This window comes from Sphaeramia orbicularis, chromosome 24 (assembly GCF_902148855.1).
Source record: "Sphaeramia orbicularis chromosome 24, fSphaOr1.1, whole genome shotgun sequence".
Classification (NCBI taxonomy): domain Eukaryota; kingdom Metazoa; phylum Chordata; class Actinopteri; order Kurtiformes; family Apogonidae; genus Sphaeramia; species Sphaeramia orbicularis.
In genome coordinates this window covers 31,347,032-31,369,399 of record NC_043979.1, presented here as the reverse complement: position 1 = coordinate 31,369,399, position 22,368 = coordinate 31,347,032, and the positions used below count along the sequence as shown (strand labels likewise).

At 36.6% G+C, this 22,368-nt stretch overlaps 1 protein-coding gene across 2 annotated transcripts in view; it reads left to right on the top strand.

Moving 5' to 3' along the window:
• Positions 1–22,368, top strand: part of rngtt (RNA guanylyltransferase and 5'-phosphatase) — a 131,790-nt gene that overhangs the window by 38,058 nt on the left and 71,364 nt on the right. For both annotated transcript variants that reach the window (XM_030128823.1, XM_030128822.1), the window contains exons 10-11: positions 2,834–2,905; positions 17,310–17,474. In XM_030128823.1, the coding sequence (XP_029984683.1) occupies positions 2,834–2,905; positions 17,310–17,474 (237 nt within the window). The remainder of the gene's footprint in view (positions 1–2,833; positions 2,906–17,309; positions 17,475–22,368) is intronic.

Below are 22,368 nucleotides of genomic sequence, written 5' to 3'. Positions count from 1 at the left end.
GCAAGATTCGTGCCCAACCCGAATTCAGGAGATGTGTACTTAATTAATAGTTTGTGTTAATTTTGTTGGTAAAATGGGACCTACCTCAGTCTCCTTCATACTCCCTGCCCAGTGAAAACCATCTCAAAATATGTTCAAATGTGTCATCCTTCATGAGCTAAATGTGCTCTTTTAAATCCTTTATGATTAGCTAGAATATATATTGTCATAATGATGCAAATAGGGCTGTTTTATTAGCTATATTTATTAAATGTCAACTTTTTTTTTTTTTTTTTTAGAAATATGCAACAAACATATGATGACCTTGATAAAATGTGTTGCTTTGCTGTAGATTAAACTACCCAACACCCTATAAAGGGATTAAGATAACTCTTTCAGGCATAAATTGTAGTATACACACTAATGTAGCTGTAATATGACTCCAAAAACATTATATAGGGCTAGTAATAAATGGCAAATCCCTGACGGGAAGAGACATATTTGCTCCGACTACTTTTACTTTTCATACTTTAAGCACATTTTTCTGATTAAATATACTTGCACCCTTATTTTTAGTTAAGGTTTTGAATGCAGAGGTTGTACTGGAGTATTTTCACATTGTGGTATTTGCACTTTGACTCAAGTTAGGGCTGCACGATTAATCGATTTTAAATTGAAATTGGATTTTTTAATCCGGACGATTTTTAAAAAAGGTAAATCATCAAATCAATTTCATCTTTCTTGTGCCTCCTGGCTGCACGCCACCGGGCTGCGCGCCCACGGCCTACTGTAGACTTTTTCTTCTATCTGTGATAGCCATCTCAGAATGACGGGACATTAAATCTGTTTATGAACCCGCGGTAGTGATACCAATGTAAGCCATGGTTTCACGCACGGATCCCGTAATTTAAATATAGCTGCATGGGGATCACTCATCTTATGCTGTCCTGGATCCGTACCATACAGTCTTCTTCCGATCCGGGTCCAGGTCGCAAGGTCAGCAGCCTCAGCAGAGGAGCCCAGACAGCTCTCTGCCCAGACACATCCACCAGCTCTGGGGATATAATCCCTTCAGCGTGTCCTAGGTCAGTCTCTTCCACACACGGATCCCCCAATTTAAATAGAACCACATGGGGATCACTTATATTACATAGTCCACGCACACATTACTGATGCCTGTCTTACAGTGGTATCACTTCTGTGGGCCCAGATACCCCAAAAAGGAGAAAAAAAAAGGAAGTTCTGGAGCATAAAACCAAATATTATTTATTTTTTGAAAGATGTTGAACTTTATTTAAAGCTGTTAGATAAATCTGGAAACAAAAAGGCTATAAAAACCATCAGTATTTGCTCTGATTTGGACATTGTATTGTAGTGTATTCCCCCTGGCAAACTTATGTTATTTTCTTGTTGTATATATTGTTTGTATACTCTACTTCATTCAATAAAGATTTAATGAAAAATAAATAAATAAAACTTCTGTGGGCCCATCCCCTGTTACCATTACAGATTTGAGATAGGGAGCAGTGCAGTTTTACCCAAAAATTGAAAATCGAGTTTTTAGAGGAAAAAATCTGGATTTTATTTTTTGCCAAAATTGTGCAGCCCTAACTCAAGTAAAAGATCTGAGTACTTCTTCTACCACTGTCCCTCTGAAACCCATATTTCTACTCTTGTTTTATGTCCTGTGCAACCTGTGATGTTTGTGCAACATCAAAAATTTATGAGTCCTAAGGATTTTCCAAGAGAGCACAAGACTTTTTAGCTGGCTGTTAAATTTGAAAGAAAAATGGCAGACATCTCTAGGTTTTTTTAAAACAAATTTAGAATAATGCAGCACTGAAAGTTTCATGCGTGTGTATTTAGAAACAGTAGATATAGTCTGAAGGATACAGTGAGCATGGGAGTAACAGTAATTAAAAGAACACTTTAAAAACATTAGTGCAACTTGTAGGGTGGCAGCATTGTAAGTGACAGAAGCTCAAATATTACCTTCACACAGATACTGAGAAATATTTTGACCCAAGGCTATAATCTAAAAACAAGTTGCAATATTTTACCACATGCTCATCTGGCCACATCTCTTTATTATATATAAGAACTTCATGATCTGACAGGGTATACATTCTAGCACCTCCTCAACAGGATTGCGTTAACATAGACAGTTCCAAATGCTGTTTTGCTGCAAAAGTTTTACTTACCTACTACTATTTTATCTGTCAGCAGTATAGTCCGGTTAGTAGTAACCTAAATATTTTATCAAGTGAAGGGGGATGAATATAGTCACCAAAATGTTGGGCTTTATTCTCAAATTTATGAACCACTAACCATCAGAGTTACTCAGCTCATTGCTTTCCTCTCTACTCTCCCTTTATCCAGTGGTTGTGTAACAGTTCCAGTCATGTGTGGACTGGAGGTCCTGCACTACCACTGCACCTGACTTTCAACTTGAGAGCTCTGCATAATAGATGCACAGTGCTATTTCTGCTTCATGTCTTTCCACTTCGAATCCACCTCCTCCCTCCCCTCCTCAGACACGCACCCCGCACCCAAATTTCTTGCTTGTTCCATCTCACTGCTGTAGGCATCTCCACTTTTTATTTTGTTATTTGGAAATACTGTATGTACCCTTGAGAGGGCTCACCCCTCAGCACCCCGCTGTTTGCTACACTGCATTTTCAGTCTGCTGTGATATAAAGACAAGCTTTGGCCTGGAGTCTGTCTCTGCTGCTGTATTCTTCTTCACTTTATCTTTGTAACTCTGTGTCTTTGTAAAGCACTTGTAAATGTACATCTCTGCCTCCTTTTTACTCTGTCCCCTCTCTTGACCTGACTCTTGTCTTTATCTCTACAGGAGATGATCATAGACAAGGTGAATGGTCAGCCCGTCCCTCGGTATTTGATATACGACATCATCAAATTCAATGTGAGTAGCCCGGCCTTTTGAGAATGTGTTGCCTTTTCTTTGACCTGTCTCTTCTGAATGCGGCTGAAAATCCTCTAGATCCAGCCACATATCGAGACTTTACAACAAGCTCAGAAGCATGACTTTCAGCTGTCCGTTCTGATCTCACCTTTTTTTTTTTTTTGATCCAGTTGTAATTCACATTTTGTCCATTCGCTGTGTATCTGTGATCTCAAGTAATAAGAACTATGTCCTTGGCTGTACATCAGGAAGCTGCAGGAATTGAAAGTAATGGAATTAGCTTCTCTACAATTCTGAAAAATTGCAATTTCAGCTTTCTGAAGGCTAGAGCAGGCACCTCAAAGCAGAGTTCATCCAAGTTCTACTGTATTTGAGGACAAGTGCTGTCAGGCATGCATGACCCCACATCCCATCACAGATTAAAGCCTCACCTGAACCACACACTACAGTTAAACTTAATCCCACCCTTGCCGAATATTTATTAGCGTTTTTTTTTTTTTTTTTTTTTTTTTTTTTGAGCATGGGTCTATTTTTTGATGAATCACTTGGAAAATCATTTTTGATATACAATTCAAATATTAATACAAATCTTCAGTGATGTCAGTTGAGTCATTTTTATTCATCATTGGGGATTAAAGTTGGGCAGCAGTAGTTACCCTGGTATATTACTGTATGCATATAAAAATGGGTTTAATACTGCTATAAAAGTATAAAACTGAAAAATATGCTCTTTTTTTTGGATCTCACACATTCCTTGTGGAAGATTTAGGGGATCTAATTATAGAAATGAAATATAATATTCATAGTTATGTTTTCATCAGCGTGTAATTGCCTGAAAATGAGAGTCATTGTGTTTTCATTAGCTTACAATGAGCCATTTATATCTTCAGAGGGAGCAGGTCACCTCTGTGGAGTCTGTCATATTTCTACCATAGCTCCAGACAGACTACTTCTTTTTCTCCGTTTTATAGCAAACAACATCATTAACATTATTTTGGCCTATTTTTAAGGGTGGGCTAAAGTTATTATCATCTTAACTAAAAAAAATCCCAGATTGGACAAATTAAACATGGCAGCCTTTGAGCTAACAAATGGCTTTTGCATTTGTTGCAGCCACCAAAGGGGAGGGGCTTCACCCCTACACGTCACTCATTGTTAGTTACTGAATCTTAAAAAGCTGATTGAATTATGAAGTTATTGTTCATTTTATAATTTTCTTCTTTAAATCAATTGTCTGGAATAAAATGAATTAATCCTACATAAGTGTGTTGAACAAAACCACCACAACTGACAACCACATCATCAAAAAATGTCTGCATCTGGAAACAATAACTTAAACTAATTTAATAACACTTTTGTCTAATACAGGTGTATGTAAGTGCAACAAGAGCTACTTGAGGGCAGCACCTTTAATGCTTGTTTGAAGCCTGTTGAAAAGAGTAACTTTGAAGTCTGCTTTATTGGAAAACAGCCCCCCACACACTGCATATCCTGAAAACACATCCATCAGCAAACACCTGACATTACCAAGGTCTGACCCAGAGCGATCCACTTAATATTTACAGCGAGGTTATAAATTTCATTCATAATGTGGCAAAAATGTCTGTTGGAGTCTTAAATCTAACTCATGCCCACAGTAAACTAGAAGAGTGTGAAAAGACTCCAGTGTGTCTGACTTTTTCACACAGACTTTGTAAACACTGGGAATCTAATTACTACTTATGAGTTAGATTTTGTTGTAATGAGTCTTTTTGTTTTTCAAGCTTCATCTCAACACAACAGTAGTTATCTAGAATCATTGGATTTTTGGATGTAGTGCATAAAATTCACAGTTTGTGTCATTTGCATTTGAGGTTTTGGCTCTATTAAAAGAAGAAAAATAAAATTCTGATTTAGCAAGGTATGTAAATGACCAACTGTCATGCCTGGAGGGGGTGCTAAAACTACTTAAATGATTTATCCACAGAGAAAGAAAAACACATCATCATCATTATCAGTCTGTGGCTCTAACATCACTTTTGGTGGTGGATCCTGTTGATATTATACTGTATAAATTGAAATATTTAATTTATGATGTGTGCTGCTTCCTCTTTTATGCTCAAGGACAAATCTATCGGTTGTTGACTATGTTCATTTGACTACTGCATGAGGCAAAGCTTAAAACTTAGAATAATTTATGATATTAAACAGGTTTGATCATGTCTGAATGTCAAGCCAGGAATAAAAGTGTTTTATGACCAACTTAACCCATAAAGAACTGAACATCCACCGTCTACCAAAAGCATCTACTGATCTAAACTGTTTAATACCTGTTGATCCACTAATTTTATCAATACATGTAAATAATTAGTGTAAAATGCAGTTTATCATCTTGTCATGATCATCAGATTTGGATGGTCAGAATCTCTGTAGTTACCGTGGAAATGCTGTCATCTTCAAAAACATTGATTGACCAGTAAAACCCATGTAGTTTGATCAATGACTGTGGATGGAGACACTTAGTTTATGTTCAGTTGTTTATATTTTTGCTGAAAAAGTCACTTTCTCTTCATTTTTCTTTGTTTTTAATATAATAACCATCAACTTTCCTCATCATGATTATTAAATTAAATGTCGGAAAATACCTTATTTTCACTGAAAAGCACAAATATATATGTGTTATTGTATTACGTGTTTATGTAAATCATATTGTATTTGTTCATAAGAATATAAAGCCAGAAACCAAATTATTTAATAATAAATAACAGTCATATTATAGTATATAGTGAAGATACGCTTAGACTAGGAAGATTATTAGTATTATTAATTATATAAGGAGAAGGGGTGGGAGTTTAGAAGTTATGCTTCGTCTCACTCCTTTTCAAATATGTGTTACATGTCTTATGTGTGATGTTTAAGTGGTTTGTTAATTTGTTTTCTTCTGTTTTGACATTCATATTCGAAATAAATACATCAATCAAACAAATACACAAGATAATATTACAATAAATGGTGAGAAATCACTTAAGGAAGGTTAAATATAGAGAAAAATTCATTTGGGAACTGCCACAAAAGTAACACTGGGTCCTTTTGGGTTAAACCAATAATACTGTGAGTGCACATCATCTCCATCAAAGTCTCATGATTTTTTTTTCCAACTGTGGAAATTTGCATTGAAATCAGTTAAAACGTCATCTAGTGTAGGACTAAATTAACCCTACAGAAACCCTTCATGTAGCGTGTTTCTCGGCTCATATTATTCTTGTCTTGACCGTTTTCCATGAGAACAGCCTGAGGACAACGTTACAAGGCTGTTAATTGCCAACACGTCTCCAAACTGTAAATTAATGCATCCCTTCGGCTGATCTGCATGCTGCTAATGACAAGCAGGCAGGCACAGGGACAAGCGAGCCTGCAGTCCTCCCTTAACTCGGCTCGGCTCTCTTCCTTATAAAAATTTGATGAATATTAGGGGATGTGGTGAGGGAGGTTACTTCAGCCATTATGTTTGTCTGTCGCCTCCTTGCTTTATCGATCAGAGGATCACACAAGCAAGTGGCTCAATAAAGGCTCCGGTGGTGAAGGGATCGTCTTTGCAAGGCGGTGCAGAGGTTAGCAGCGCCACATGACTCCCCAAGCCATCAGTAAAACGCTGTGGTATTGATCCTAGCTGGCCCATTATTAGCCTTCTCCATTATCTTCAGTGGGCTCTTTGGCATCAAGGCTCCATCCTGAGACTGGGGATGGAAATGCAGCAGGAGGGAGAACAAACCACCTGCTAAGCCCATGACCTTGCCTGGCATCAAACTTATTTGGAAAGTTGGGTGAAGCACAATACTGGAAGGCTTTTGATTAGACTGTAATGGAAAGTAGTGTCTTCCTGTCATGTTTGGTGGTTTAGATTTGTGTTGAGGGTTTTATTCACTTGTGAGGATCTTGATTGGAATAAATGTGTTACATTTAGAGGCACTACACAGGTTAGGATGAATATCTCACATGCAGGGGTGGAGAGTGACAAGAACAAATACTTACTGTACTTAAATAGGGATGCCAGGTGTATGACTTAAAATTTATTTTTCTTACCAGCTCTTACTCATACTTCCACTGATATGTTTTAACACTAATTTGTTTACTTTTGCTCTTTTTCATTTTCCAAGTAGGCTTGTTTGCACTGGTAATAGTGCATTCCATCGGTATCCTTGATATTTTTTACTTTGTAAATTAAAAAATGATCAAAAGTTCAGCAAGACAAAACAGACTAGAAAGGGTGACTGCACCAAAGAAAAGCCTTCATAATAATTCCATTGGCTGAGACTGAAAACCAATTTGAGTTTTAATTAATGTTCTTTTTTTTTCTATTCCTATAGAAGTCACAGTTGATTAATAGTCTTCACTCTATATGATTATTATGATGTGACTTTGAATTTTCTTTTGCATAGAAACATTTGGTAGAAGTGTCCTTCAGTTACTCACTTTTCATTTTCAGAGCCTGTCATTCTTCATTTTTACTTGAATAAAAATGTTGAATCAGTACTTCTACTTTTATACATAATTATCTGCACTTCAGCTTGACTTAAATAATATTTGTCCTTCTGCGACCTCTGCTCAGATCCTAAGGACAAGGACCACAGTTCCAAAATTAAATCGGTGTCAAAAAATCTTAAAGTCTAATACCGATGGCAGTCATCAGGGTTGGCTCCTAGAAGACATGGCTCTTTGTGCCTCTCTTTTCCTGGGGTCACTCTGGTGTCATTTGTATTTGGACTGTCTAATATGAGTGTTCTTGTGGTCTATCTGTTAGTTATTGCTTCATTAATAAAACTTTACGGTTGAATACAAGGTTTTAATTTCAGGCGTGCCAGGGTTTGATGGACAGGTGTGTTTAACAGCTCACTCGTCTGCCAAGTCAGAACTTAAAAGCCTCTCTTAATTAAAGTGTTTTTGTTTTGGTTCAGGAAGCTCAGCTGTAATTGTGGTTAATAACTTGGACTAACAACAGCATACAATGACTCTGTTACGCACTGCTGGATTGATCATTTGCATTACACAGCACATGACACCTTGCAGATGGCTTTTGCCCCAATGTTCTCAATTCAGACAAGTGTCTATGGGAACATTATTACCACCTGCCTAGCATTGCACAGGTCCCCTTTTGGTTCTGAAACCCAAGGCATGGACTCCACGAGACCTTTGAAGGTGTTTTGTGGCATCTGGCACCAAGACGTTAGTAGCAGATTATTTGTGTCGATCTGGAGCCTCTTTAAGAGCTGATTTATATGGCAGACATGCACATTCCACAGATGCTTGACTGGACTGAGGCTTGACTGGTCCTTCTTCAGACCAGTTTAAACCACTACAGACTGGGAACATCCAATAACACCTGTATGTTTGAGGATGATCTGATTCCCTTGTCAAAAACATTAACACAGAGGACTTAATGTTCAACTTGCTGTATCACCCATTGACCCATCAACATTATGACACTTCCACCTCTCAGCAGGTGTGATATTATGCCTGTTGTACTGTATAGCTTCTATATATTGTCATATTTCACAGCCTGAATGCAGGTCAATGGTGTATGCATTGATTTTCTGAGTCTTTTTACAGAGTGCTGCTATTTTGAGTGTTGCCTCTCCTTCCATGCTATTGACTGACCCTCACTGTTGTCCTAAGACTTAGTGTGAATTTTCTGTTTTGGCCCCTGCTATATAAAAGACTTTTTTTATCTTCGGAAAAATTGTTTCTGCTTGTCAGTCTCTGTCAGCTCCCCCACTGTGGGCGAACTGACAAGATGTGATGAAGGTAACAACAATTACAAATACGCCCTTAATTTTATATTCCATTGAAAGCTGTTATCTTGAAATAAAACCTTGAAAGTTCACGCTTGACACGTGTCTTGCCAAAACTCATCTAGCTTTAGGTGCCAAATCAAATGCCATAATTAGCTTAGTCAGATTAAAAGCAGAGCAGCGAGGAATGTTCAAAATTTTATCTCATCATTTGAGGCAATGCTTCACCACAAACGCATCAGTTCACTTCGTTACAGGCTGTGGTTATGCAGATATTTCAGCTCTAAGAATAGTTCCTTGACTGCATCACTCCTCGATGAACTACGGCAACACTTCTGTGATGACGCACCCAAGCTCCTCTATAGTCACATCCCACTACCGATCTGCTGTCACATCAACAAAAATTGATGTCGCTGCAGTGCTTTAACATAGATACACTTTATACCTTCACTTGCTGCAGATAAGTCTTGGTTCCACTCTAGCTTTTTCACACCAGCGGATAATTTAAGTGGATCCAAAATTTGCCAAGATTTTGCAGTCATGTAAAACAAACACCAGCTGTCAAATACTTTTCCATTATTAACTGTCTCTTGTCTATTCATAACTCTCTTCAGAGTAATTAGAAAGTGATGAACATGTTCATGAACAAATGTACATTCTGCCATCTTCTAGTTGTATTGTCTTAATTTGTGTGATATAACAAGGATGAGACAAGATGAAGAGTGAACGTTCAATAGACATAATCGTTAAAAAAAACATCAAAACAATTCTTCAATTCTGTCATTCTTCCTGTATTTCTGGTCTAAGAGTAAGAGTTGTTTTCATTCTACTAGACATGTTCTTGTTTTTTCACTTCAAGAAAACATATCAACAATTCAGACGGTAACAAAAACAAGTTAGAATTAATATTTTGACTTCTACATGCGTAGGTGTGTGTGTAGGTGTTAAGGTTGTGTATGAGAATATTGAGAAGAGGTAGGTGTGTAGAAAATTAATTCATTAGTGAAGCAAAATTAATTCATCTAGATCAGTGGTTCCCAACCTTTTTTGGTTTGTGACCCCATTTTATCATCACAAATTTCTGTGAAAACAGGGACATTTTTATTGCTAAAATTAATTTGTTTTTGGTCATGTAATAGTTTGCCATACTATGTTGCAAATAAATGTTGATTTTAGACAACATTTAGTCTATATAATGTATATTATTATGTACGGAGGCAGAAAAGCCAGGTGTAGATTACTGCACAAAGTGAGAATTTTATTTTCCTTGGTCAGGATATGTACAGTCAGTCCAGCTTGTATTTACAAAGCTGACAGTTAATACTGAACAAACAATAACTCAAACTATGAATTATGAAAGAGCTGCAGCATCTGAAACCAACCACAATGAACATTTGACAGATAAACAGTTCCACAGTGCTTCAGTTTCAGCTTCAGAGTTTGTCATGTCTGTTATGTATTGTGATTGTTTCTCTCAACTCACCATATATTTTTTATTAGTAAGTATTTTATATCAATTACTAGAATTTGAAGAAGAAAAAAAATGCAATGCATTACATGGCCATTTTATCATTATTTAAAATGATCTGAGACAGATATTGGACAAGGTATTCTCCCCAAGTGCTTATTTATGTGTTTATATGTATTTATTTATGTGTTAGTTGGCTCATCAGGTAAGGGCGCCCTCACCAAAGATGTTGGGTCAGGATTGTGGTGTTGCATTTACCTACAGTGTTGATCATCCAAGCATTTGTCTTGAAGAAAGAATCAGTAGTCTCCTTAGAATTAACAGTATTTTGCAAGGCTTTGATTTTTCTTAAGGATGATTACAGAACTAAGTTTATCATGTTTATACAGGGACATGTCACGCTCCCGCTATCTGCATTCAGTGAAGAAGAATGTAAGCACCAATCAGACTATAGGGTAGGGTAGGATAGGGTAGGGTAGGATGAACTGATAGAACAAATTTGCTTGTATGTGCAACAAAAGGAGTCACATACCAGCTGTGTAAGTAATTGTATGTACATGAACACTAATTCAGGTGCGGAGGTTTTATTGTACTCCGGCTTCTGGTAGAAAACAAAGGCTTTAACCTCAATCTATTTAATTTACTTGCAAATCACTGCGACCTGACAGTTTTTGCTTTGTTATGAATGCTATTTTTGTTGTTGTAATTCAGCTCCTCGAGGTGAAGCCCAGCTCAGCATTAAAGTGACTCATAGAAGAGCAAGAACAGTAGGCTTCAGGGGCTCTTACAGAATAAAATAAAATTCCTGCCAGCTTATATTTGTTGTACAAAGTAACTCTCCCAAAGCCAGAGTTAAGATCCTATCTCATAATGGTAGGTCCTGGTAAAAGGTGATAAAGATGCTTAATCTCTCCTATGCAGGTCATTAATCTTGCCCTTAAAGGTGTACATTTAGTAACGACTTTTTTTTTTTTTACTCCTTTTGTAATGCTTAACAATGACAAAATTCTGGGTTCACATTTTGATCTGCCATCTGAATTCTAACACTGAATTACATTTCCATTCCTAGTGATGGTAGTAATAAACAAGCAGCTAGAGCTGTGATGTTGCTGCAAATAACACTTGTGTAGTATCTCTCTGCAGCTACAAAGTATGTGATTTAAACTGGTCTGAAAGCCCTTATGTTTCCAATTTCCCAAGGGAAGCTGCACATTAAGCTTTCACTGTCTGGTTTCTTGATGTTTGTATTTCTAATGTATAATATGCACTGTACTGGATTATTCCAAATATAAGGTTTTCAACACCCAGCGCTATCATTTTTTAGCATCACACTTGACTTCATCCTTTCGGTTTTCCAGCCTCATGCTCGAGGATGTGTCATATCTTACTCTGCAGCTCTCTGCTGTTTAACATTTAATGTGCATTTATATATAGATTCTTTATGCACTCAGCGCAGTTTACCCGTGAAAATGGTTACGCAATGCACCGAACTGTACTTGCCGTCAGATTTCTGACCAGTTTTAATCTCTCATTTTGATCTGTTGTTCTGAATGCACCAGTGAATTCATATTCCATGATGTTATGTTTATGTGCACCTTGAATTTAGTAGGTAGCGGCTCTGAATTCAAGATGATGATGTTGGATTTGTGTCATGATTCACTCTGTCCGACTTATTAGACTGAAAATTTTATATTTGGCGTATATGTAATCGGCCATAGATAGACAATAGACAGTGAGGTAACTTAAAAGATCACTGTCGGGTCACGTAAAGACCTCTGTTGCTTTGTTAAGTCAGCTGATGTTCTCTGTACTCCAGCTCTAAAAAAAAAAAAAAAACAAAAAAAAACTGAAATAACCTCTGGCTTTGTACAAACCCACAGTCATGACAGCAGGACACTGTGGAGTAGCAGAAAAAGCATAAATGGAAGGTACATGTTTTAGTTATCAGTGCATCATTGTGTGCAACAAGAATGGAATTGTAGACTGGAACAAAAATAATGGTCGCGAAGACAGAGGTCATTCAGAGATTTCACTTACACTCAGGGAGATCTTTATGGTAATGTTGGATTAACATGATTCTTAATTGCCATGATTTCCTGTTAAACAGGCCCAACCAGCACATGCCTTGAATCATCCACACTTACATCTTGTTCTGTCTTGATGACACAGCAGACAGATGGTGCAGAATGTGTGGGACATACCAGCTGTTGCTCCAGCAGAACGTAGTGTGAATTTTGCAAGCACCCTAAAAGGAAAAAAAAAAATCTTCAAAAGTCCTCAAAACCAATCTGGCCTTAATTAGAGTCTGTTAAACTTTTTTCTATGTGGCTGTATTTATAGCTGACATATGACTGTTGTAGCGCACGCATATACACACCGGCACTGAAATACATAAAGCAGTTTTAGGATTAGAAGTGGTATTTGTGACATACCACTGGACATTGTAGGTTTTCTGGACAGTAAGTAAGTCCAATTATCAAACATGGTTATTTCAGGATAAATAGAGTAAAAACGTTACATTTAATCCATCTTAGAAGCTTCACATCTTCTTCATATAGTCTGCATTTTGATAAGAGAATAATTGCTTGAATTGATTTCCAAACTGTGTCTTGTGTTTTGCTTAAAATGCATCTGATTAATTCAACTCTGCTTGTTTTTCCTCATTAAAGAAGCAAAACTCCTGTCTTTCACAGCAGCTTAGAGGCGCTAATGATTGCGTTGATTTTCACACTTTGTACATATAATCACACCCACTGGACTCAGCTATGATTTTTGCAGTCATCACAGACACTTTTGGCCAGTAGTAATTGCTTGAAGATGCCTCTTGTCAGATTCATTCAGCTAGATTTTGTTTGAATTTGGAAAAGCACTGAAAGGATAGATTATAGAGGATGCACGATTGTATTTATGTTTGCTTACTTATATCTGTCCAAGTACACCTTTAGATGTAAAACGATCCTTTTGATTTTGCTGTCATCTGCCGTATTAATTCCATCTGGACTTAACAAAATATTGACTGTCTGCTGTCTTATCCACTTTGAAAAAAATGCAGTTTCCATAGATTTCTACCAAAAGTGCTTGAGGAGATGAGTGGCCTTTATCCACAGCGACAGAGCTGAATACAAATGGTCTCCCAAGTCACACCTTCCTTTTCAGTGTCTCTTGCTATAGATTGAGAAATATTGATCCATAACCCACTGGTGTAGCAACAGTGAAGGTGTAAATACATCAATTTCTATGTCGTATTAATTTTTGTTACTTATTTTGTTGGAGCAGTTTTAAAACAGCATTTGTTAATGTAGGAAATATGTCCTAAAACTGCAAAGACGTTAATATAAATATATAGATATCAGAGTTTGTATGGGTGCTTGAAACCCTTGAAAATGCTTGAGTTTCAATGTTGTGTTTTCAAGGTCTGAAAAGTGGTTGAATTTTTGTTTAAGTGCTTGAAAGTGCTTGTAATTATAACCAAAGCTACTTACAGAAAGGTGATACATTTTGAAAAAGAAAGTTTTATGTCAAAAAAGAAAATTACCAAGTGCTCTCAGGTCGACTCCAGATAAATTTTTTTTTGATCTTTGTCTTGGTGCAAGTGTGTCTGAAGAAGTGGCTTTCTTTATTTTTTGGATAAAAGCTTGTGTTCTCCTTTAATTTCTCAATTTTTTGCTATTATGAATCATAATGTTTGATGTTTTTAGCATAATACAATGTAGGGCTGAATGATATTTTTCACAATTTATTTTAACCCTGCGATATGAAAAAATACTCTGGAGGAGATAATTGTTGTGTGGTGCAGACCGTAAATGGTCAAACAAATTAGTCGTGTTTCTGCTCGTTGTGGCGACAGGTGCAAGGCACTGTCGACACAGAACACGTGTTTCAGTATCATCCTTGTAGCCGAAATAATTCTAGATAATTGACGTTGCTTTTCTTTTTGGCGCTAAGTCTTTATTTTTGGTGATTTTTTTTCTTGTTTTCGTTGCTCATTTTTCAGTGTTGTTACCAGCGACTCACTCCATGTTCCAGGGTGTGGTCTGCTCCGGCAAACTGATTTAGAAAAATTGTGATTGGTGGATCGTTGTACCCAGTGTGTGTCAGGTACCCTAGTTGATATTGGATGAGAACACATTGAGTTCATTTGCCTCCTATTAGGGGTGTAAGAAAATATCAGTTCTGCAATATATCGCGATATTTCATTTCACAATACTGTATCAATATTAAAAAGTACTGTATCAATATTTTTAGGTATTTATTCAAATGCAGATATTGTGGTGGTTCAATTTTGTTTTTCTTTTTTGCTTATATTTTATTTATTATTATTTAAAACTCTTTTATTAAATAACATTAGTTCCTTTGTTGGGATTGCACAAAAATAATGTTCTGATGTTAGTTCTGAACTAATAGAATATGAACATTTGAACAGGATCTTAAACTGTAATGTCTGTAAAACATCATTTAAGTTTTAACACAGACAGGATCTTAAACTGTAATGTCTGTAAAACATCATTTAAGTTTTAACACAGGAACATTTTGTGATGTAGCATTAGATCCTGTTGTGATCAGATAAAAATGTGTTGAGTATTTGTACAGATTTTCTGGTGTAATTTAATTCTTCAAGGAAATAATCATTTAAAAAAAAAGAAACAACAGTATCATGGTATATCATGATATATTGTATCGTGATCCTAGTATTGTGATTTGTATCATTTCGCCAGATTCTTGCCAATACACAGCCGTACCTCCTATATTGCAGGACCTGCGATGTGGCTGTTGCGCAAACGTACATCATGATGCCAATGCTCAAACAATATATTGTGCAGCTCTAATACAATGTACATCATTGTGGTAAAAAGTGAAAAAAAATAATTATGAGTATATGTATTCCTGTAGATATGTATTTTACCCCAGTGATAAGGTGCTGTGCTGGGAAAATTAGAAAATGACCCTTAAAAGTGCTTGAAAAGTGCTTGAATTTGACCTTGAAAAATGTGAATGAATCCTGAAATATGTTTGAAATTAGGATTCATGGTAATCGGGCAGCAAGAGTGTAGTATTTTGATAAAATGACTAAATAAGTAAAATAATTTTGAGATGGATGAAAGGCATTTTGAAATGTTTTCCTTCTTACACTAGGCTACACGACATTGGAAAATATTTGCCTCTTGTTCTTTTTCTGTCTGTTGGCAAAAAAAAAAAAAAGTAGTGGCAGCTTGCCGACTAACTTTGGGCTTCTTTTTTGTTCTTCTCATAAGTTGTGAAAAATATGAAATGTCAGATTGTTGTCATACATTTAGTTCATGTCCATCTGGCAGGAATTCAGAACAGACTAATTATTTTTCCTCCTCTCAGTAATATTCTTTGTCTTTGTCGATAAAAAGTCAAATGTGAGTCATTATTTTTAATCGCTTTGTCAATTGAGCAACTGAGAGATGTGGTGGTGACTGTCAATTGGCTTTGCTGTTTCCCGGTGGTCATATCACAAGTCTCCTGCTCCTTTAGCACTTGAAAATGTCTGTGCTGTCATATTTGAATATTTGGCCGTGTTACTTGGCTGTTATTTTCTTCCAAGCTTCTTTATTAATAAATGGTCAGAAACTTAAACACTTTTTCATGCCATAAAGACTGTGGAGCGCCAGATGGGCTATGTAAGTCCCCCGGTCTGACTTAGTGGCCCTGTCTGTTTGAGAAGCAGCGATGGTCAGGCCACTGGAGTTGATCTGTGAATGTGTGCAGAATATGTTGAGGATAAAGCAGAAAGAATTATTTTATCATGTCAATACTTGTCAACTACTGAATAAATCCCAAACAACTCTTTTCCAATAATCAGTTTTAGGTTATTTTTTGAAGAACTCAAAATGTTTTGATTCCCGTTTCATATATTTTGATATATTCTTATTATTCCACTTCTCTGCGGCTGATTGACGATCTTTGCCTTGCAGACCAAACAAGACATTTGAGTATGTCATCTATGGCTTTGGAAAACACTGATCAGTATTTTTCTCAGACTGTGTAAACCAAGCAACTGATTCATTAATCAAGAAACAAATTTGTGATTAACTACGTGCCTTCTTGGCAAGGCGCCCCTTGAGCAAGAGTTTTTAAGATTTCTGATTTAATAAAAGTTAAATTAACTGATAATGAAAATAATTGTTAGTTGCTGCCCTTAACCTCCTGAGACCCAGGAAAGTGAAATGTTTAGCGTTTTTAAATTAAACAATTGTCTTGATTGGAAACTGCGTAATGCATCTTCTTTTTTTTTTTCCAGAAACATTTTTTAAATTTTTTCAATTTATTTGTCTTTTTTAATGGAATGTCTTTTGCAATGAACAGCATTTTTTTATTTATGTAAAACTGTCAAACTTTTGTCCCCTACAGAGGACAAAAATGGATTGCTGGGTCTCAGGAGGATATGATAGGATATTATTGTTCTTGCCACCTATATAGTGCTAGTTATACACTGTGTTCATTATGCTACATATGAGCACAGCTGCCATGCAAAACATCTTCTACACCAGTGTCGGGCCTACTCAAATTGGACTTTCAACAACTTGTCACGCAATCTTCATTTTACTACATGGCACACTGTTGTGTCTTTTATTTCAGAGCTTACCTAACAGCTTAGCAGTGCACCAGTGTCATAATTTTGTGATACTTGCAAAAATCCTGTAGTACCAGTGTCATGTATATGTTGCTTTACTTGCTTTTTACTTGTCCAATTCAAGGTCCTTGTGGAATCCTAGAGTTGTAATAACGTAATAATAATAATAAGTCTTAAATATAAGTTTTGATATTCAGGGTCTGGAGGTTTAGGATGGTACGCACTAACTTTAATCAGAAGCAAAATTAATGAATGCATCTATTTTTTGTTCAGTTTTTCAGTTTTATTTTATTGGTGTTTTATATTCAAGATCAATAACCATTTCTCTGACATCAAGTAGGTGATTATATGTATCTTAAATAAAGGAAAAAACCAAGGACACAAAGAAAAGGGAAACATATTGTGAAGAATCAATACAAGCCCAGCCATTAGCAAATGTGGACCTTCTATTGTAGACCCTGACCAGTGGAACACTATACATATTGAGAGAGAGAGAGAGATAAGCGACTACCTCTTTTGTATTCTGTACACCTAAATTATATGTTTGTTTTTTTTCTCTCTGTATTTCAGGGTCAGCCTGTTGGCCAGTGTGATTTCAACATCCGACTAGTATGCATAGAAAAGGAAATCATTTCCCCTCGGATGGAAAAAATGAAGACCGGACAGATTGACAAAACCAAGGAACCATTCAGCGTCCGAAATAAGCCCTTCTTTGACATTCATGCGTCACGCAAGGTAATGTGAACAAAGGGTTGCTTTTCACTTTCCAGGACATTTTTTGTCTCCATTATTTTCCACAGATGTGACCTTGTCAAGAAAACATATGTCCTGTTTTTCATATTTCTTTGAAAAGTTAGGAGTTGCAGTTTATATGACCCACAAAACAAATTGATCTCCAGTGAGCAGCCTGAAAAAACCTTTCAAAGTCTCTGTGGATGGAAGGTCTTGGAAAAGACATAAGTTTGTTTGCAACAAGAAAGCCTGTCCCCATGACTAAGGGTTAAAACTTTTCTCTCGAGCCCAAACTATTGGCCGTTGAAAAGGCTTGCCGCAGGGGTAGAACTTTCTGATAGAGCAGAAACAGCCAAGTGGAGTTTATTGTAGAAGTACCATTGTTCAAATACAAACCTCATGGGTGCTTCAGCTTTGTATAGTAATCATTCACACGGTACACAGGCACTAGTTGATAACTGGTAGATTAACTTTTGGGAATAGAGTTGGACTTTTTTTTTTCTTCATGCTTAAAGCTGCAGGAAATCAAGGTTTTAAAAAAAGCTGAATTAGTTAAGCTGTTTCACGGACTGGCCTACTTTAAGCCCAGACACAAAGAACCCTCACCCCAGGCACTAGTCTTAATGTGGTCCAGTGGCTTTGTGTGGAGTTGAGTCAGTTTCTAGTTTGTTGGGTACAGTCTGATGCAGGAGCTGGGCTGATAGTCATCCACCTGACTCGATATTTTTCATTATGACACCCTGGGTCTAATTAAATTGGGTCCTTTGTCAGCAAACTATGCTGATGTTGTCGTTGCTAGATCCAACTTTAGTTATTAGCAATATAATAATAATAATAATAATAATGGATTGGATTTATATAGCGCCAACATTATGACAACATAATGAACACAATATTATGTTTTTTATACAGACTAATAGAGCTGGTAATGTCTGATGACCCATGAGTAATTTAGTGCCAAACTGACAGCATGAAGATCACATTTGAGTAGAGGGTGGGGGTATCTGCATAATAATAAAGACGATCTGCATTAAGTACTATTAAGTTGAATCAGTTTTATAGTTGATTGCAACAGGAGACATTGCATTGCTGCTTGTTATTATTTAGTTATCAAACCAGCACAGAGATGCATTTCTGCCACCAAGTGGACTGGAGTCACAATAATTCATTGGCCCTAGTGGGCTTTTGCGGTCACTTGAGGCATCTAATGAGTGGGAATGTGACTTCTAGCAATAAAAATAATAATAATAAAACCTGTTTGATTTTGTAACGAACTGATTTGAAATAGTTTACTCCAGCCGATTATTAACCGATTATTAGTAAAATCTAACACTTAAGTCAGAGGCTGTTGTTATTAAATCTGCTCCTATTGCCTCGTGTATATAGTTCCAGGGTCTTCTCAAACTGAAGGCACTGAATCGCATCTCTACATTTTTTTACATCCCAACATGATCTGTTTCCAACACAGTGTAAAATGTATGATTAGTGTTAGTCAGCTCCTTCAGGCATGTTTCTGTTGGTCTTTTTAGAAAACACTGGGTTACCCACTTTGGCTGAGCACAACCCATGTGACCTCGGTGTAATTTGATGTGGTTATATTACAATTTGCTTGTTGGAGAGGCTACAGGTAGTTGGCTAAGAACTGCTCATATTAATGCATCCTTGTCGATTAGACGACGAGAGAGGATTTATATAAAGTAAAATCTTTTTCAAGTACTCTACTGTTGGAAGCATTTTGGCTTTCATACATCTTTTTTTGCAGTGCCAAAATTTCTAAGACTTCCACTGATAATGACAGTACCTTTTCATAATTATTTTTCAGTGCTAGACTTAATGTTAATAAGGCAGAAGTAGATTAGTAGAAATATTATTATTTAACTGTCTAATAAACTTTGTTCAAAGTATCATATTCTTTGCATTTCCTTTGTCATATCAGAAAGGAATTATTGCTGTTGAGGTTTTAGGATAGGACTTACAGCAGACTGAAGACAACAGAGCTTTCATCCTTTGAAAAGCTGTTAAACCTTCCTCAAAGGCTTGGTTTTGTGCCCTAATATCAGGTCTGTGGGAGGTCGAAGCACAGTTGATTTGATGTCTTACTTGAGCCAAGATCAGTCGGAAATCTTGGCGCTGCAAATTCACTGATGATCAAAGTATACGGAGGGGTAAAGTTGTTGACATTTCTGGTGCTGTCACATGTCTTCCGCTGCCAACACTGATATGTTGGTGTACTTGTTTTTGAAAAAATCCCTATTATGAATGGTCGGCTTACCTCTGGTCTGGACTTTGGTATGAAACTTTGCAAGGGATCACCCCCCACTCTTTGAGGGGCATGTTGATGAGGATACCCAAGAAATGAAGTCACTAGGACTACGTCTGGTTTCTGACTGCTCTATTGTGTTATACAGTGGCCATCTGCTCCCCATACAGTCATATCTCTGTTGTGTGTGACATTCAAAGGAAAAGTGGAATCTGGCTCATTAATTCATAGCAGCACAACCATCCACTTCATGGCATATTGACCAGAAACTCCTGTTAGGGATGTTTCAGTCTCAAGCTGCAGTTGTATGATTGCTTTTGTCTGTTGCTAGGCTGCTGTTTTTCGTCTCCGACACTTAGCCATTCATGCTGCCATTGCCCCACCACTTGGGACATTTATCCTTTTGCTTCCGCTACTAGTGCAGTTATCTTACAAAGACCCCTTTTTGTAAGGAACAATTTGTACATTGGGACAACCAGATACTATATTTGGGGAATTTCCCCTCTTTTGTTTGTCAAATAGACTTGGCTGAGAAAATGTATTATGAGAGTGATTCTGAATTTAGTGGAAGTTCGTAGCGAAAGGGTCTTCCTCTTGGAAAACACTGATGCTTGCAAAGTTGGTTATTTTCATTTGATGTTTGCTACTTGCACATTTTACATGCTTTGGCGTCAAAAACCAAAATATCAGATCTGTTTAGTGGCATGTACTTTACAAATTGGTAGTAAGTCATGTAATAAATGCTATGTATACTTAAAATATACACAGTATTTGATGTTTAACCAAAACCAAAGAGCACAGTCCTCTCCCAAAGCAAATATTCCGCCCATCTTTTTGTGCCACAACATTATTAAACCACAAACCATAAATCATGAGCTTTGTTCTCCTTTTTGTCATTTGACATCACTGACAAAGAACGTTCACTGACTGAAAGCTAATTGTTTGTTCCATTGCAACATTATTGTGCAATGGAGCAGAGCTAATTTTCTACCATACTGGATTGGAAGTTAATTTACAGTGTCCATTCTAAGTTATATTAAAGCAAGTGACAAAAAAAAAAAATCGACCAGCTTCTCAAGTATGTGGATCCCTTTTTGCTGGTCTGTCCTTGGCCCATGCCCTACTCTACCCCCGTCTTCATGAAAATCAGCAGTTTTTGTGTAATCCTTTTGACAATCAGATTGACTGGTAAGCCAGTAGTGGTCCCGTAACCTCCTTGGAAGAGGTAATAAATTCTGACCTGATGTTAGTTTTAGAAAAGTCAAGGGATCACGTTATACATTTATCTCATTCATTCTAACAGTTGCTGAGACTTTTCAAACAAATATCGATGTCATTGCAATACTGCAGTCGACAGGCTTCACCCTCTTGAATGAGAATAAATCTAACTAGAATAAATATACCTATTTCTCACATTTTTTCAAAAAATGTGGACTAACATAATTTAGCATGAAATATTGTGCTTTTGAAAGCTTTTTGCAAGTTTGGAGTCTGAATGCAGAATAAATACTTTTTTTTCCCATCACCCTTGAATGTATGTAATTCAGTGGTAATAAACATAGCAGTTGTTGACATGTCTGGACAGTGTCAACTAGTCAGCATAGTTATATGTTTCTCATGTGGTTTTAGTGCATGCAGAAGACACTGTCAGTTCTACTATTCCCACTTCATGAATAATTTCTGTGTCTATCCCTCTCCTGATCATAATGCTGTTCACATTTCTCTCCTATACGGAGGAGGTCTTTAAGCAGCAACACTGCTGCCAAATGAGCTCTTGTTTTCACTCTCTAATGTGTGTCAAAAGCAAAGAAAACGTGTTATTTTCCTATTGTACTGTGTAGCACTGTATAATTATTTCAGCGATTTAATATATTCTTCAAATATACATTATAGGGCTTAGTATTCACAATACATAACAGTGAAATGTCATCCTTGGCAAGAAGTCTGTATATTTCTTTTTCCAAGGAATTAAATATTAAGCCAAGGATTAGATTTCTAGTCATTTTTCAGCCCAGTGAAAGCAGTTGGTAATTTTGTGGCAGTTTTCATCGACTCCTTTTCCATCGTCAAAAAAAGAAAATCTATTCCACGTGGGATTATAAAAATGAGTTTTATAGTCTTGGGGCTACCAGGAGCTGAAGATCAAATTTGCAATTTTCAGAGGGAGTGGACCTGACAAGTCAAAAAAGTCTCACCTATCCAAAACTTTTTTCATTACAATCCATATATTCAGTTCAGGAAAGTAGTTTAACAAAATAGTTTAACAAAATCTTGTCTGAACTTGTATTCGGCCCTTGATTTCATCAGAAAGCTTCTGTATAACCTCTTACAATAGAGACTCAATAAAATGGTTTGAATTTACAAGTTAGAACATTTTCTAAAATGACACAAGTCAATGTCTCAGCTTGTTTTATCGGGGAAAAAAATATACCACAAAAAAAAAAAAAAAAAAAAAAAAGACCATATATACTGTTGTCAGAACATTGTACCGGTGATAGCTTTAGAACATCCCAAAGAGTTTTGCAGTGTAGATTTAAACAGTTCGATTTACAAACACAACCAAGACATTTTCCTAAATTTGTCTTAAAAAATGTGTAGGGAAAATTCCCCAACTGAAAAATGGGCTTTGTAATGAAT